The following is an 18,088-nucleotide window of genomic DNA, read 5'->3' as shown; positions in this document are numbered from 1 at the left end:
ATCAATGGATAGATTTGGATCATCATAAACAGGTCATTGAACTCCCCATCCTGCAGCTACTCCTGAGATGTCCGTGGGAAATACAGCTTCTCCTTGGGCTTGTCTGCTCTGGGAAATTAAGAGCCCCTGCAAAGTAACCTCTGAGTTAAATCTTCAGTTCAGCAGGGCTGTCGTGTTTCCTATCGCATTAATTGGGTCACCACGGCTAACGATGACACTGACAGCAGTAATAGCACTTCCCTTGTTCACATCCAGTGCAAAGTCATGTTTAATACTGGACTAGTTAATACATATTCTAACACTGTCTAGTTTTTCATTAGTAAGATCAAAGAAAGGTGTATGCCCGCATTAAGCGAGTTCTCCATTTGATCTGTTTTCCTCAAATGAGACAGCCGAGGCAGGGAGCCGGGCGGGAGGAAGATGTTCTTTTTAGCTGTTTTAGCTGTAAAGTCATTAATACCATCTCCAGCAGAGGAATTGTTACCTCACTACTATTAAGGCGACATCTTGAGAGCTCTTTTGTTTAAGACTATACTGAGATGCTCGAGGACCCGTAGCAGGTGACATGAGGGATCTGTCTCATGGAGAGAAGGAAAACCAGCTCAACACGGAGCGTGTTAATTCAGCATGAGACAGCACGAGGGACTGACTCTGCATAGCCAGGAGTGGTTAAAATAATCTGGGCCTATGAGATGACAACTGGAACTTGGGCTAAATATTCCTGTTTTCGATACTAAACAGCAGAATTGTCGAGGGGTGCAGAGAAATCATGCCCAGACCCAGTTACAGCAAGGACGATGTATGATTTGTATTTTTGAGACCCCCAAATCATAACATACGAATGAGTGGGGAACCTGAGTGTCTTCTCCAGGGGGGTGAAGGGAGGCTGGTCCCTGCTTGTGTCTTTTGGATCTTCCTGGTCCCAGCAGGCTTCTTACCAGAAGAGCGGGGCTAGGGGAGGAGAGTTGCCCCCGATGGGGTACTTTTCTGTAAAAAACCCTTTTTGTTAGTAAGTCTGTTTGTCACGCTCCACAGGGGGGAAGTGTGGAACTGAGTCTTTCATAGTTACAGGTTCATTCAGGTCCTTCTTCTGCCTAATCTTTCTCTCCAGTGTCTACGTTGCATTTTGTACTTGTACCTCTGCTTCCTAAGGCAGAGACCACAGCAAATATTCCATGCCCAGGAAAGCCACGGGCTGAAGCCTGAACAGTAGCACTGTCAGGGCTACTTTTTTCCTTAGGTTAGTTAGCAGTTCAAAAGGTGACCTACCCTCCGCAGACCATCAAGTCTTCTGAAGAGCTCAGGACTAGTCTAACCTCCAAAGCAGGACCTCAGGCAGCCTCAGACCAAGTCTTCATCCAGCCGGTCCCAGGCCATTTTCTTCCCTCTTCCTGACCCTCTGTTGAGCACTTTCAACTCAACCATATCACTGAGTCGGGAATGAATATAAAGTATTTTGAGATGCAGAGATGGCCGAGATGAGAGGCTTTCGCTGCAGAAAGAAGAGCCAAGCAGATGACATATGCCGCACAAGTTGAGGAAAGTGCTAGGAAATGGGCCACAGGCAAAGACGCTCTCAAGACCTTAAGAGTTTGGGCTGACCTGCATTGCCTTAGGGAGAAAAGCCAGAAATGGTGTGGAGGGCAACGTCCTGGCAGCGCGTGACCACAGCGATGCCGTGCACCCCACACCCCGTCCGTCTGCCGGGCGCCTGCCTGCACCTTGGCCCCGTGCCCTGGCACGTCAGCCGACCTGCCCTGCAACACCGCGCACACACGTGTGTCCGTGTGCGCTGCAGCAGGCGGGCGTGAGCTGATGCAGCGGAGTGGGGCGAGGGAACATTTTTGGTGTTGAACTCAGAACGCGTTCGTCCCACTCAGCCCTCCCGGAGTGGGGAAGCCTGGAGGGTGGCAGTAGTGCTGGGCTGCTGAGAAATGACCTCCTTATTTTGATTTTTATTATTGTTTTGGGTTTTATGATTATTTTCCTCTTTTTTTTTGATGATTTAATTATTATTTTCTTTCTTCTCAATGTTTTTATTTTTATTACAATTATTTTATTACTTTTTAATTTTTATTCCTGTTTTTTATTACTTTTTTTTTTATCGGGTTTTTTGTTTTTATTACTGTCCTCACGACCTCCTCTCTGCATGTTGTGGGTGAAGGCTTTCCGCTTGAATTCCGCTGCCAGAGCGGCGCGCTCCGGCGGCGGCAGCAGCAGCAGCGCCCAGCCGCGGGGCAGCGCGGGGCAGCGCGGGGCAGCCGCGGGGCAGCGCGGGGCAGCCGCGGGCCGGGCGCCGCCAGCGCCGGTTGTGCGCGGCCGCGCAGTCCGTTACGGCGCCGCCTGGCGGCCGCTGCGGAACCGCGAAGCGCAGCGGGGCCGCAGCCACCGGCCGCTGCCCGGCGCCGGTCGCCCCGCGGTGGAGGGCGAGCCCCGGCCGGGGAGAAGGCCGAGCCCGGCCGGGGTCGCGGTGAATGAACGGGGCGGGCGGCGAGTCCCCCGCTCGCGTCTCGCGTCTGACCGTGAACTCGCCCTGTATTCACAGATAACTCTCTCCACTGTTCCTAGGAGGAAAAAGAAGTGCATTCGGTACTTACAAGGAGAAGGACGCTGTGCCAGCCCAGTTTCTTCCGATGGAAGTGCTATAGACTCCCCTCCCCCTCCTCTGGACACACTCCAATGCATCTCCTCTGCTTTTCCTTCAGACAAGCTCGCAGCCCCCGCTGATTCCGCACACAGAGAACAGCCCGACCCCTTCCCTGTCTCCGCTCACCTCCAAACCGCCACCTGCTCTTCCAGACCGACCGCCAGGTCCTCTTCTGCGCCCACAGAGTCCCCAGCATACAGCCTGGCCTCCACGGGGACATAGTCCGCCTTGGCCAGGACGCTGGGCGCTTCGCTCTCTCCCAACCTGGTTTCGCTGCCCATTGAAAAGGACCAGAGGCCCATCCAAATTCTCCATCTCACTGTAAAATGTGCAAAGTTAGGCAACAGGATGACTTAAGGATGCTGGAAAACTCATGTGGGTTTTGGTTTGGTTTTTTTTGAGGGGGTGAGGGTTAAAGACAGACAAATGATTTCAAAAAAAAAAAAAAGGTAAAAAATAAGTACTTGCCAAAATTTAAAGTGCTGATGAGTAAACAAGCCTTTTGTCCCTGCCCTGTGCTGCTTTTTTTGTTTGTTTGGGTTTTTGGTTTTTTTTTTTTACTGCATAACCTTCAAGTATGGCAGAAAGCAGAGACGAACTCCCTGGCTTGCTGCAGTAGATGGTAGATGCTATCAATCTAACACTGGCTCCACTCCCTTCCGAGATGCTTCAAAGTGCAGTCGCTCACTCACAGACCTCTTGTAGCCATTACACCATGGAGCTGGAAAAGCTGGAATAGGAGCATTTTTTAGAAGCCCTTATGCCTGAAAATTAAATGTAGTGACGCTAGCTTTCTGATCTGACCGGATAATAGAGAAATGAAATATTTAAACTGACGAGGTGAATTTTTTAAACTTCTTGTTTGAGAACAGGAAGATAATTGTTTACAGCTGTGCAGACGGGTCCCATTCCGCGAGCGTACAGCGCGGCAGAGGAAAAGGGAGCACTAACCTGACAGCGAAAGGAGCTCGGACCGGCCGCTGGAAGGCCTGACGGTCGATGGCTCGGTGCAGGGTCTCCCTTGCCGTTAGGAATTGTCCGCTGCGGACGTGGATGGCCAGAAATCTCACCCGATAGGCTGGGCAAAGCCTCAGAAATCAGTTTGCTACTTACTACGGCCTCGACCCAACTCTGCACCTAGGCAGCAGCGGGCGGGCGCAGGGGGAGCCCGCAGCCCCGGCAGGCCCAGCGCGGGGCGAGGACCGCGCCGTCCCAACGAGCCGCCTTCCGCGAGCAGCCGGGGCGGAGGAGAGGGGCGAGCTCTGCCCGGCCCTGGGGCAGCCTGGCAGCAGGACGGCACACTACCCCGCTCTTCGCTTCAGGCATCCGTCTGTACGTACCCTCAGCAAGATCAGAACCTTTTTTTTTTTTTTTTGCGATTTGGTGTTTAACTTTTTAAACAACTTATTCTAGCTTTTTCTAAAAGATCCTCCCTCCACTCCCATGAGGATGCCGAACATTAACATATTCTCTCCAGCTTAAAAACGTTTGCCAGTTTCTGGTATTTTATTTATATTTTAAACTTGATAAACAGAGAACACTGTGGACAGATTCTGATCTCCCTGAACTGATGTAAATCCCAAATTAATCCAAGTTCTTGATTTACTTCAGGTTTACAGACTTCTCACAGAGACCACAATCTAGTCCAGTGCAGATTTTTTTTTTTCCTGCTTGAAAGAAATATATTCTAGACTGCTGAAGAGAAAAATACACCACACAGGAGGAAGGGGGTCTATTCTTTCCTACTTTACAGAATAGGTTTTAGAGTACTGAATACAGATTATGTAGTAATATTATTGTAGAACTGCAAGAAATTTAAGATGACCTTTATAATGTACAAAATATTTTTATATTTTTTCTTAACGCAAAAACACCCTAATTTTTTACATTGGACTAAACATAACTTTTTAAACAAGTTTATTCATCAAAGATTGAAAATTAAAAAAAAAAAACAACTGATTAGCCTGTAGAGCAGCTTTGGGTTTACTCCCTATATTTAGGTCTTTTGCTTACAGTAGCATAGATTTTTTTTAATTTCTAGTTTTAGTTTAGAAGATCTAAACCTATTGCTTTATTCCTCTCCTGTGTAAATGTAACTTCAGAAGCACTGAATGAAAGCTACGTGCACAAACCTGAAAAGTTTGAAAAAAGTCATTTTAAAGTTTGAAGCAATCGTTTTAACTCTTAAGAGAAGCAGCATTACCTGAACCGACTGCCAACTGCGACACTTAGGCATGGACTTACTGCACTCAGAGGGTTAATTATATAGCACTAGATCAACATGCAAAACGCTTGTTTTTAAATTATTTTAGCAACCTTAGACAACAGCATGCACCAGTGCCAAACAGAGGAACTCAGCAGACTCTTCCCAGATCTGACATAGCCTCTTCTTACCACTTGATTTAAAAAAAAAAAAAAAAAATTGCCTAAAAAAAAAAGCTATGTCTCTGCTCACCATTCGTCACGCTGAGACCCTCTGATGTAAGGTGCTGTAGAAGCGTCAGCTACTGTCAACGCAGAGATGAAAAATCAGCCACAGCGGCCTAGCGTGACTCCGCACCGGGTGTAAAGCCGGCACAACTCAATACCCGAGTGGTGCCTCGTGGCTGGATGAAACACGTAACTTAGCAGTAAAGCAAAGGCAGGTAGAAAAGAAAAAGCAGATGTGGCTAAGTAACACCAGAGGAGATTTAGGGGAGCCCTGACCAGTACTGAGCCGTGGGTCCTGACCAAGGACCAAACCGCGCTAGCGTACGCCGGCCAGCCGTCACCCGTTTCAGAGTTCACTGGGACTTTCCCCCGTTAGTTCAAGGCTCCTCTGGCCCCTCTGCGGTGCCGTGGAGGCCTGCCTTGGTTCAGGGTGCGCTGGCCGGCAACGGCCCATCTGCATCACAGCCTCCTCTCATCATTATTCCATCCGATCCCTGCAAAACTTCCTTAGGGAAACCTACTGGCCCCTCTGCGGGAGCCCTTCCTCGCGCATCCGCAGCACGGCAGCCTTTCCACAGCCGCGGAGCCGGAGCGGTTACACCCGTTTTCTGACATAACGTCATTCCCAGCCTGTGCTCTGCATGTACAGGTTTACGGCCAGACCTTACCCCGTGCTTTCAGCTACCGCAGTATGAACCCCAAATATCTGCTTGGTATGCTGGGACATGGTCAGTTTATAATGGTGTAACTGAGAAAACTTTTTTTTTTTTCCTTCCTTCCCCAAAACACACAAGATAAGAGAACTTTAAGCTGCCCATTTCCAGACAAAACAGTGAGCATGACCAACTTTTGTTACATGGCCCATGGCCGATAACAATGCCAAAACAAAGTTACTTAATACCAAAAAAGTGTCTTTAGAAATGCTATATGAAGTGTTACTATTTTGTGTTAATACTTTTTTTAATAGAAGGAAAACTTTGCCCTTAAGTGTTTATCACCACAATTTTTTTTTTTTTTTTTTAGTTCTTTTACAGCAATTTCAACTCCTCCTGAAATACACATTTGAATTCCTGAAATAAGTTTGAATGTAGAAGTCATGGAAGTACCACTTCATTAAACCAAGTAAAACCACTGTATGTATGTAGCAGGGATAAATGTTTTGCAGCTGTACTTTCATTTGTCCAATGACTATCCATCATTTGTTGTAATTTTTTTACTTCATTGAGTTTGTATTTTTTGGCTTTTATGTTCAAAATATGTTTATAGCTTTATAAATAAAGTAATTGCCAGACTGGCTATTCAAAATAGGACACTGGAAGTTATAATCCTGTCAAACTGTCAAATAACTATTTCTTACAATTCAAGAAGATTCCTGCATTTTTTTTCCTTCAGCATTTGTGTATGTATATATGAATAGTTCTTAGAATAATTTCTAATAGTCTTCAATGGGTAAGACTGAAATAGTAAACCAAGACTAAGAAAAGATGCCTTTACATGATCACTCCTAACTGACACCTTGCCTTCCCTCTCCCTACCTCATTGAAGCACTTTAGCCAAGAAGAGCTCTCTCTGATCATGCCATGACTTGAAAAGAAGTGTTTAAGGCAGCACCATACAAATTAAACAGCAACATGAAGTTTAACTAGATGCTCTCTTCCCTCCTTCATGAATTTCAAAGTACACAGCTGAGAGCACTACAGGGGGATTTGTTAGGATTCCATAAAACTTGCTTTTCTCTAACTACGAGGACTACTAAAAATATTAAAATCTCTCAAAGCTATATAGTGCTTTGAGCACCCAGGCCAGCCCTTTCTTCTGCACGCTGCTATGCTATACGTCCACACTTTCATCAGTATCAATAGCCAACTCGCACAACCCTGGAGCTTCTGCTGAAGCTCTGCCATTAGAGCATTTGACCACCAAGGGTTATGTTTTAAGGCAAGCTGTTCAAATAATTAGCAAGTCTTACCCCAGGGTCACAGGTGTTTTATGCAGGTATGGCAAACAGAGTAGAAGCAAGGTAATGAGGAAGACAAATTAGTGTCTTTGTCTCTTCCTCATCCTACAGCATAGCAAGGCATCATGCAAGGCAGTGGCTGCCAACAAACATGGATCCTAGTCTGATGATGAGCACCTAAAGGAATTTATATAGGCGTCAGCCATGGAACACAATTACAGTATAGGCTTCTATATTAGCAACACAGCACTCCAAGGATGAAACTACTTTATTCTGGAACGCTAACTCCACACCCAGATGGATTTATTTCTTCTAAGAATCCAGGATAAGGTGAATAAAGTACAAATACAGCCACAGAAAAAGTTGTCATCAGAACATCATTTTCTCTAGTAGCACTTTTCAACTGAGGTGTACTGGTTGCAATACAGGATACTGGAAAGGCTCCATCAGATGTCCAGATCAAGCGCTGGAGTATTTTATGCCCACTGACAATGTAGTATCTCATATGCCCATGTAACATGCACACCAGCACAGAGGCAGGCCCAGCAACCTCAGGAATAAGCAGGTGTGAGCAGCACCTGCACCCAAAGCACGGGTTTGCATGTTGTTTTAGAGTAAGTTATGAATGTTTTCCTTAATGGTTACATCAAAGATTAGCTAAAAGCTGGTAAGCCATCAAAAAAATACATGCATCAGGATTGCTTCCTATTTAACTTCTGACTTCTCAAGTGAAGTTGCCCACTGCATCTGACTAATGGCTTGCATTAGTCATGTAACAATCTTTACATCTACTTTACTCCAGTTAGCCACTGCCTCAGTGCTGTTATTTGTACACTCGGTAGTAAGTGACAGTAAGATTGTCTAGTTTCAAATAACTAGAACCATTTGCAAACAAAAGTTTAAAAGCCCTTTATTAATTCAGAAGTGAAACACTGATATTTAAAGTGAGATAAGTATGTTTATTAAGGTTCACTCTACTCTAAGGTTTATACAGAGAATGGAATGCAATACAAGCTAAGAGCACACCTCAAAGATCTACCACACAACCATCCCTTACTCCCTATAAGGGAACTGTAAAAAAAAAAAATCAGAAAACCAGTCACTGTTTAACTAGTTGCAAGTGGCTTTGTCCAAAGTTAAGCTTGATATTGCATTAGCTTTGTATGCAATAATTAAGTCTCTACAAGCTGAAGTATCACATACAGAGGCATAAGATTTTCTGTGGACACATGAAACCATGTTTTAAAGAGCTACATCACAAGGGTTGTTTAAAATTGTCTAAAAACCAGCCACTAATGGCATGCACAGGTCAATAATATTAACTTTGGTAATGTCAGTCATTTTTGGTCAAACCTGGTTTCCACTTTTAACAGTAACATGTATAAAAACACAAACCATCCTGTGCATAAAGCAACACACTTCTCATTTGCTACCAGCTAGAGGCAGGTCTTCAAGACATGGTAGAAGTATTCAAATTTAACTGTCAGGAGCTTGCTTAGTTCTAGGTCACATCTTTCACTAGTCTATAAAGGCAAGACTAACAGGACAATAAAGTGGTCAAATATTTTTTCTTTTTTTTTTTAAATGCAGGACAAGAACCATCTTGAAAGTTATATAGCTTTAAGTAACACTAATTGTCCCCACGATGTTTTTGCAAGAAATCCAGTATTTTTGTTACTTTACCTAGTTCCCCAAGACACATTCTAGTTTTTTTTTCTTTCTGAAGCTATCGATACCCTGTAAATACAAGCATTTTGTTCTTCTTGAGGAAGAAGTCATAGGTGGTTTTATTTACAATGGAGTCAATCCTTAGCATTGTAACTGGACTTATAGTTTAAAAGTGTAATGAAAATGATAACCTTAAGTGCTACTTTCCATACAGGAGCCACACTTAGTTCAGTTTTATTCACTGCAGAGCAAAGTAAAAAGACATCCAATTACACTAGTAAAAACTCAGAAGATTTAAATTTGTACTCAAAAAAACACTACACATGCAAAGGGAACAATATCCTGCTAACACAACTTCATTTGCTGCTGCATTTGTCTAATATTAACAATTATGAACAGAGCAGTGCAACTAGTATTTGGAACAATCCTTACAGTGTTCGAGAGTCAGGCACAATACTTCACTTCTCTTCACACCACTGGTTCTCTTTACGTACCTGAAAGAACATTAACTATTAATATGTTGCAGTGAACTTCTAAAAGTTAGCTGTAAATTCCCATAAGCATTCAGAATTACTTACTGCAGGAAGGCATAAACTTGGAAGCAGCTTTAATTTTTTATGCAGGGTTTGTCAGCCTTCCAAACTGACCTGTTTATCAATATAAACTAAGAAATGTATTTCTCATGCCTAGATTTGATTAAAACATATTTTTTCCACCAAGTAAAGCAGATGGACTAGCTTAAGACCAAATTGCTTGTTGCACGATATAGCACTAAAGACAAACTAAAGAGTACAACTCACTGCCTTTGTATTTGAACAAGGCATCTTGTTCTGATCTTTCCCAACTGCCATTTTGCAGTTGGTTTGTCATTCAAGTTCTAAAATCAATGAGGTGAAGACAAGAATGCAAACATCTTACCTTTCTAGCCTCAATGCAACAATGCATCTTCAGCATTCTTACTACGGCTCCCAAACAGCAAAAGTAAGGCTGCCACAAACAATCCTACATGCTTACCAGACACACATTTGAGCTAGGAAGTCAATATGCTTTGGTTTGACCTGTTTAGGTAATGGGCTGCAAATACCATACACACTGAAAGGTCTTGCACTAGTAGCAACCCAATTAGAGGTGCTGACACATTAGTTCACATTTATCATTAACAAATCAGTTACATCACACATTAAAATTATGAAGTGATACACAATAATTCAGCACAAAAAACCCAGCAAAATTGTAATTAAACCCAGATCAAGTACCTGTGCTTCTTCCTCCTCAGTGAAGTCATTCTTAATATTGAATGTCTTGCGAATTTCTTCTGGAGTTTTCCCCTTGATCATGTTTGCAACTGTCTTGCATGTCACATCAAGCAAACCTTTGATGTCCAAGTAATTTGCAGCCTGTGAAAGAGTTCCCAAATTTAAAGCTTCCATATCAATATTCTGCCCCTGCAGACGTACTACCAAAGTTACACCGAAATTGTGGAATACTGTAACTGCAAACAGATCACCTCCACTTTGAGAAGCTTCTAGTTAAAACCTTGAAGTTAACTACCTAAAACTTGCTTGCCAAACAGAAGGGAAAGTCGTTCGTACCATGAGACACACAACTCCCTGCTCCTCCTTCTACAAAACGCTTTCAGAAGCCTGCAAACATCTGAGATGTTCAGCCTTGAAGTGCTGTTAACTAGCCAAGACAAGTAATGGTGGTTCACAGTACCACACAAGGGACAAATTTTAAAAGTCAAAGCTAGATCTGCTGTACGCAGATCTCCAGAACTCCATTTCTACTAATAAGCCCTCAACTAAAACTCAAGAGCCACAGAATAGACACAGATGTAGGGCTCCACATTCAGAAAAGTATACTAATTGATAAATGAGCAAGTACAGATTAATGCCTAGCACTAGGTTAACGAGCATTCTAACATCCTCAACAGTTTCAGCCAGTAACTGCCAGAACTACTTGCCCTCCCCTCCATCCCCCTCTCCCAACGCAGAAGTTATTCAAGAAGCATAAAGACTATTTGTAAAGTGCAGTAATGGAGCACACTTCACAGGCACAGTCCTACTTCTTGAACATACTTACCAGGATAAGTTCAAAAAGCGTTCCTTGGTCTACTTTCAGAAACTCTTGATCCCACACAGGGATGTCATCTGTTCTTTTTTCTTTGTTCTCATCATCCTCAGGAGGAGGTGGATCATCTTTGTGATGGGTGCACCACTGAATCACCTAATTATGGTTTTGATATTAAAGTGTTATCAAAATGATTCTCCCATTAGGCCCCAAGTATAACCTGAACTGTACCTTTTTGGCTAGATTAGTATTAGAAACCTTTATGAACATTTTAATTATTTTTATCTTAGAATAACTGATACCAATCCTGGAGTACAACAGCCTTCAAGAATCCCATCCGAGACAGTAACTAGTTAATTGCTTACAATCTTAAAAGCCAGCTGCTGTTGTTGCAAAGTTATTAAACCCTGTGCTAACATACACAGGACTGTAGAAAGGAAACCTAAACCTCATTTTGCAGTGCTTATTCTGTTTGCAGAAACATAGTTCTTATTAAGTAGAATACTACGTAGGGGAAGAGTGTAGAGTGGTAATAGCTGCCAGCAGGACATGTTCACCACAGTACAAAGCTCACCTGCCAAAAGTTTGCACATTCCCAAGCTTGTTTTTAAAAAAAAAAAACACCACACACAAAACACCCACAACAACCACCACCACCCTCATCACCCAGACAATTAAGACAAGTAGGGATCCACTGCAAGTAAAATCCTCTTCCATTTTTCCAACCCGAAAGATTTCACAAGTTTGAAGTCATTGATGTGTACATTCACTAGGAAACAACTCCTAAACCTGTATTTACCCCAAAACAGTCCAGTGCTTATTTTGGCACAACACTTTCTACTTCAGAGCAAAAAGCATCTTAGAAGACAGCAACATACTTTTCTCACTCGACTCAACAATAATCACGCTCTATTACAGAGTTTAACACCACTGAGTGTGCACAGTGTCTCTTAAGCACTGTAACTGCCACACAGGCATGGCTACTGCCAGTTACTGTCATCACTGCCTGTCCCTTAATCCTTTCTCCTAACATTTGGATCTTGTGAACAGCCACCTTCATTCACAGAACCCAATTAAAATTAGTGCTTTAATGCCCCGAAATACTAGTGTGCACAGATGTCCAGCACCACTTCAATACCTCAGGAAGCCTGTCTGGCCTCCAGCTGCTGTTCCAGAGGGTCACCCCTGTAGTTCTTCTGCCATTACCTGCCTGCCAGCCTCACCCCAGTGTTCAGATACCCTAGATGCCTGTGTTCACACACCTCAAATAGCTTAAGCTTGTAGCTAGCACATGAGATGTATCTTTAACGTAATAGTTCATAACATCCAACTCCAATATGAATTTCACATTTCATTACTGCCATACAACACTACTGCTTTCAGCATCTTACCTTTTTTAAGATAGCTGCATTAACATTTGGAAGAGGGACTGGGTCATCGTCACCTTCATCATCCATTCCCAAATCTAAAAATGGAAAGATGACTAAGCAGTTGGCAGGCAAAAGCACTCTTTTCTCAACTGGGCCATTTCACCAACTCTCTACTATTTTAACAACACTGAGGCTGAATGGATTGGTAGCACAGGATCTCTAACCAGTGAAGTCAGAAGCTTTTAGAAAGCTTTGATGAGGCTTTGTGGAGTCATGGCTGCATTATACATACTAGGTTATACCAAGTTTAGGCTAAGTAGCTAATAAGGCTACGTCATCAAATAAGAGCATCAACAAACCATCAGTTAAGCAGTTAGTTACTTGTTAGAGCAGAACTTGCTAGTTCAGTGTTCTGGGAATAGGATATGTTGAAGAATCAGACAACAAATATTTATGTATTTTTATCGCTGTCGAGAGTTCAATTCACAAGTTAAACCAAAGTGTTCCAACTGACATCTCCCATTCAACTTATTATTTAGTAAGAATTCAGATCTACTGTGGGAAGTAGAGACAACATTTTGTCCTCCACAGGAGCAGTAAATACTGTAGGCATAGAGATGCCAGTTATCTGGCCTCTGAAGCACTTGGACTGACTCTTACCAGCTGAAGAAGTTTGCATGCTAAGGCAGCAGCACAAATCCTTCAATCAAAAAAGCACTTATAAAGCATGCTTCTGATACTCCTTGTTTTAAAAGCTCATCAGCATGCTCAGGGCATATTTGGATAAAGTTTGTCACTTTTTCCCTTGACATGATTAAGGAATCACAATAAAACTTGAGAAAAACATAATTAAAATTTGGACTTGATGCACAGAACAAATACCACATTACATATCTTTGGTTAGAGAATATGCAATTTTTTTTATTGCACAAATGCTAACAGTTGGATGACACCCTAATTGTCAAAGATCAACATCTTGTAATTAGTTATGTAATTGAGTAACTACACAGACCTTCACTCATTGTATGCACAGATGAGCCTCAATATCACCAAGGAACTTTTAAGAACAGATGACTGTCGCACCATCATCACTGATCAAATTTGTGCACAATTAAAATAGCATGTACTTCTGTATTTAGGCATGTCAACTACTGTTATTAGTGGGATATTACTTAGTACTGCTTTTTGTTTCGAATAGCTGCATAGACTCAGAAATTAAAATGCTGACATTAAAGAGTACTGCATATGTCAACAATTACTGGAAACTTTGAATGCATACTTTGAATATTGGTGGCAGATACTCATGTAACAAGTAGACAGTCCAAAATTGTTGGTATGGGGAAATAATTCAAGCAGTATCTCAAGTTTAGTCAACTCTGCTCAACTTGTCCCCACCACCTCCAAAACAGCCTGAAAATTGATACTTGGTGCTCTCATGATGCTCAACACAACCCTGCCTTTCAGCTCTTCCCCTTTCAGCTGCACCACCTGATGCACAAAACATTGTTCATTAAATGATGTTTAGCCAGCTATACTGCAAATGCACTTCATCTGTACTGGGAGACAGGTTTTTACCCAGATTAGTAAAAGGCTAGTTTATGATGCCTAGTTATACCACTTACCATGTGTAACTTCCCTTTCATCAACACCTGAGTGTCACTAAACACCAGCAGTGACACAGCTCCTGCATGAGAAAACTGAGAATTGTGCTCCCTAATGTACTGCAACCAATTACTGTGTTTCCCACTCATGTTGCTAGTCATGTTCAACAGCATCTTATTAACAGAATGAAAGTGTTCAATAGTTGGAGTATTTCAACCTTATTTTTATTGTCCTTACGGATGAGGTGTCACAACCAGACAAAGATTTAGGCCCAAGAATATAATTTTAACTACATCTACAAAAAGATTTTTTTCCTAAAGTTAATTCATGAATACAGCCAAAAACTGGAAAAAACACACCAGTAAACAATGAGGATTTGCACTAGCAGGATTAGACACAGTTTGCTCTGTATCCTAGCCATCTGGCAGATCTCCCCTCCCCCGCCACGAGTTCTTTTGTTTCAAATTTATGTCAGCAGGAGATCAGAACTGAGTATTTGTCCCAAATAATTTAACTGCATCCATAAGCTCACAATATAGGTTTCACTTTAGCTCTTTATTTGTTGCATTAGTTTATGATCTCCCACCCTGTTTAAAAGATACTTACATCATAGGACTAGTTTGTATCATTAAATAAACTTAGCTTTTAATATTATTAGACATTCTGTTTGCTTAACTTTTGCAAAACTGAAGTAGGCTGTAGGCAAGGCAGCGGGGTGCTTATGTTTTACTAGCCTCCCTGTAAGTGCTCTTTAACAAGAGGTCTAAACTTTAAGCTTTTTGCAAGAGCACATCCACCCAAAACAGAGTTTCAGCTGCAACAGCAATTGTTCCAGCTGTTCTGACATAAGACAGCAAGCTGCTTCATAGGCCTGGGAATTCTTTTTCAGCACAGTACTAGTTTGTCTCCTTCGGTCACAATTCCTGTCCAAGAGGCTTCCTTGAATACGCTGCTATCTCTGTAAGAGCTTAGCGATCCTCAGGCTTTGTACACTTACCTTCCAGCATAGTCTTTATAGTTACGGACTGTTTTGCAATTTCAACATCAACTTCAAAGATTTCTCCATCTGAACTCTGCAGTTTAATTGAAGGCATCTGCAAGAGAAGGACAGTTATTTCTACACAATATTCAGCAAATGTTACAAGTTTAGCCAACTCAAATATGTAAATACCTTTACTATTTATATTGCTGCTTACCAACAGCAGATAGTCCAGTGCCACATAAAGCATGCCCAGATTATTCACCACTTGAATCAACAGGCCTAAATTCATTAATCCTCATGCTTAAGAAACAAGGATTGATAGAAAGAAGCCTAATACCAATTTAAGAGAATTTTTCTTAATCCTAAAGCATAACACACAAAATTCATTAGTCAATAGTGTTTGGGGTGGGGGTTTTTTTGTTTTGTTTTTTTTAACAGTGCAACACTAGAGCTATCTTTATCTTGAATTAACTTTCAACAACACTTCCAAAACATTACTTGTCTTCAGAGCCAAACAACTGCTACTCACTTGGACTACTCAAATGAAGTCAGATCTCAAAAGCAGCTTTCAAATGTAGCCTCTGGAACAGGATCACAAAATTGAGGTTGGAAGGAACCCCTCTAGACAGGGTCTAGTCCAGCCTCCCTTACTCCAGAGTCAAACAGAACAGGTTACTCAGGATCAAAGGCTTTCCTCCAGAAAAGTGCTTGGTTTTCTCAAGAGATTAAAAAGCTACTAGTCTTACAAAGTAGGAAGCTAGATCAGCACTTTGTTAGCATTAAGAAATACTGAGATGACTATGCATTCTAACAAAGTTTTCCAAACAAACTGTAATAAGACCTACAATAAGTAAAAGCAGCAGACTTCAAAGATGTCACTAGCAGAAAAATAATCAAACTTCACAAGAACGTATCTTTCCAGGTATTTAACAACTCAAACCCAGAAGCAATACACTTGACACAGCAGCTAGTAGGTTACAGCATCTGCCTGAAACTACACATAAAGTCTGTTTGGGTATCACTGCGCTTGAACCAACTGACTTGAAGGACATGAGAAACATAACTCCCTGGCCACATAAGTTTTATAAATCAATGCTCAACAAACTAGTAGGATGTGTTACAAGGTCCTTCACCACTCAAAATATTGTTAGCAGACCATTGCAGCAGGTTTTTTTTTTTCCCCTCCTTACCTGCTTAAAGATCTCTAAAATATGTTTTATAAATACAGCCTGCAAGGCACTGTAAAGAGAAGCTCTAGGAACAAAGAATTTCAAGTTAATTTCAATTAATTTTCAAATGCTCTTCCCCCACCAAACCTAAGAGCTATGCATGCTAGTTCCTTCAGTAGTACTTGAACTACCGAAATTGAATTTGCTAGACCACTTCCAGCAAACTAAACATTACCTCTTTTTGAATGCCTCCTGCAGCTCAGCAGCATGGCTGAGCCTGACAGTACTGCAAGAAACCCAGTCCAATGGAGGCCAGCCAAAGCATATTATTAAGCAGCTCACACCAGCTTGAAGTCCTCATTGCTTTAATTGCCATTTGGCAGAGAGAGTAGCTAGTTAATGTTTACACAGTAATGTAACCCTATATGACAGCACTACTTCTAATTAAGATGGGTGTTCTGGAGGGACACAGTCATGACTGGTCCAAAGACACAAACATATGTATATATACACATCCACAAAAATAAAATTCAAATTAAAACATAGGTCTGACTTGGTAGTTTGAGCGATGCTCTGAAAAAAATTATCTAGGCATACATTTCAGATCTAATGCATCTGTTCTTGCGGTGATTGTCCAGGAACACCCAAGAACAAGCCCAGCTTCATAGGCCAGCCTTCCTGGGCGTGCGCCTAGGATTACATAATGCTGCACAACAGACACAGAGAGACAGGGATGCTGCCTTAAAGAGTCCAGCCCCTACAAGAATGCTTGCGCTGAGACCCTTGTATCGCCCAAATCCACTTTTATCAAGATCTTTAGGTTGTTGTTAAAGCCTTGAGTCAGATGGAATGAAGTTAATCTACTGCCTTATCACTGAAAACAGGTCAGGGTTTCATTCAAATGTCATTATTTTTATACCACAGAGCTCAGTCTCCTGGAAGGAGGAAAAAAAAAAAGGAGTCATTTTTAGCAAACTGCAATACAAGTCTGGAAATAGAGAAGCCTTGGATAGCAACATAACTGGGTGACTAAGCAGACTGGTCCTAAAAGCTCTATTCAACAACAGCAAAACAGGTTGGGAGCTAGTCAAAAAACAAACCTGAATTACAACAGTAATTTGCATGTATAAGCCTGAAACACAGAGCTCAGCCATCTAGAACAGCGCTACTAGGCAACTCCACGCCTCCCTGAGCTATTCCGGACGGATACCTGCTCCTTCCCCCTCCACTCCTCCATGTCACTAGGTGTAACGCTGCATTTTATTAAATAAAGTCACACCTGAGACGCGTTGCTTGCACTGTGGCTCCAGCGCTCCCCCCGCTACGAAGAGATACGCGGGGTGAGCTGCAGCAGCCCAACAGCCGCACGGGGAGGGCCCGGCTCCGCAGGTGCCGTGCGGCCCGGGGCGCCTCCGTTTTATTTACCTCCCCACGCAGCGCCCCCCACTCACCTCCCCTAAAAGCGCCCACGGGTGTTTCAGCCCCACGTTGCCCAGGAAGAGCTCAGACCTCGGCCCACCCCCTCAGCGTCCCTTACAGATCACCACCGCGCAGCCCGGCCGCCACAGCCCAGACCGGGCCCACTCCCCCCACCGAGCAGGCCCCACAGCCCCAGCCGCCGCCTTCGAGCACGTATCCCCGCCTCGCCGGCACCGGGCGGCCCTCAAGCTCGCAGGCCTTACCGTGAGGAGGCAGCAGCGTCCGGCTCCGCGCTGACTGGACCTGGCGGCAGCGGCGGCTGTTGGGGCCCGACTGCGGCGGTGACTTTATACGGCGGGAGGGGTGCGGGGGGAGGAGGAAGGACCCGCCTCTCTCTGCCCCTCAAACGCCGGGCTGCCCGCCGCGAACGCCTGAGCAAAACACGCCGCCCCGCCTCCCAGACGGCGCGGAGCGAGGCTTACGGTAAAAAAAAACGGGCCCACGCCTCCTTCCACAGGGTGAGGAGGGGGGAAGCGTAGCCGAAACTAGGCGGGGGGGCGAACCGGTGGCCGTCGGGTCTTTCGGGCAGCGGCTCGGCCGCGCCAAGAGGCGCAGAATGGGCGGGGGTGACTCGCGCGGGCCAACGGCTGCGGCGCCCCGCCCCCGCGGCCCTGAGGGGCCGCCACGGCCTCGGCCCAGTGCTGCGGGTGAGGGAGGCGGGGGGCGAGACCCGGGCCGCGGGAGGGCGCTGGGGGCCATCCGCTGCCGCCGCCC

General features: G+C 43.8%; 2 protein-coding genes across 4 annotated transcripts in view; one reads left to right on the top strand and one right to left on the bottom strand.

Moving 5' to 3' along the window:
- The window catches only part of TCF7 (transcription factor 7), a 75,189-nt gene extending 68,596 nt beyond the window's left edge, over positions 1-6,593 (top strand). Inside the window, exon 11 of one of the 3 annotated variants that reach the window (XM_082006107.1) lies at positions 2,569-6,593. In XM_082006107.1, coding sequence (XP_081862233.1) covers positions 2,569-2,869 — 301 coding nt within the window. In that variant the 3' untranslated portion in view covers positions 2,870-6,593. The remainder of the gene's footprint in view (positions 1-2,568) is intronic. The other 2 variants (XM_082006108.1, XM_082006109.1) reach the window with 2 other exon arrangements.
- A 1,335-nt stretch (positions 6,594-7,928) lies between these two features.
- Positions 7,929-14,838, bottom strand: SKP1 (S-phase kinase associated protein 1; the record flags this gene model as incomplete). Its single annotated transcript, XM_082006167.1, has 5 exons — positions 7,929-9,196; positions 9,959-10,099; positions 10,785-10,928; positions 12,164-12,237; positions 14,742-14,838. 5 exons carry the CDS (start codon positions 14,836-14,838, stop codon positions 9,161-9,163), a joined length of 492 nt encoding a protein of 163 aa, XP_081862293.1. The 3' UTR covers positions 7,929-9,160.
- Between the last annotated feature and the right edge of the window lie 3,250 nt (positions 14,839-18,088).

The sequence above is a fragment of the Phaethon aethereus genome, assembly GCF_964289735.1.
Source record: "Phaethon aethereus genome assembly, chromosome: 14".
Lineage (NCBI taxonomy): Eukaryota > Metazoa > Chordata > Aves > Phaethontiformes > Phaethontidae > Phaethon > Phaethon aethereus.
The sequence above is the reverse complement of the archived record's forward strand: the minus strand, read 5'-3'. Positions and strand labels throughout refer to the sequence as shown.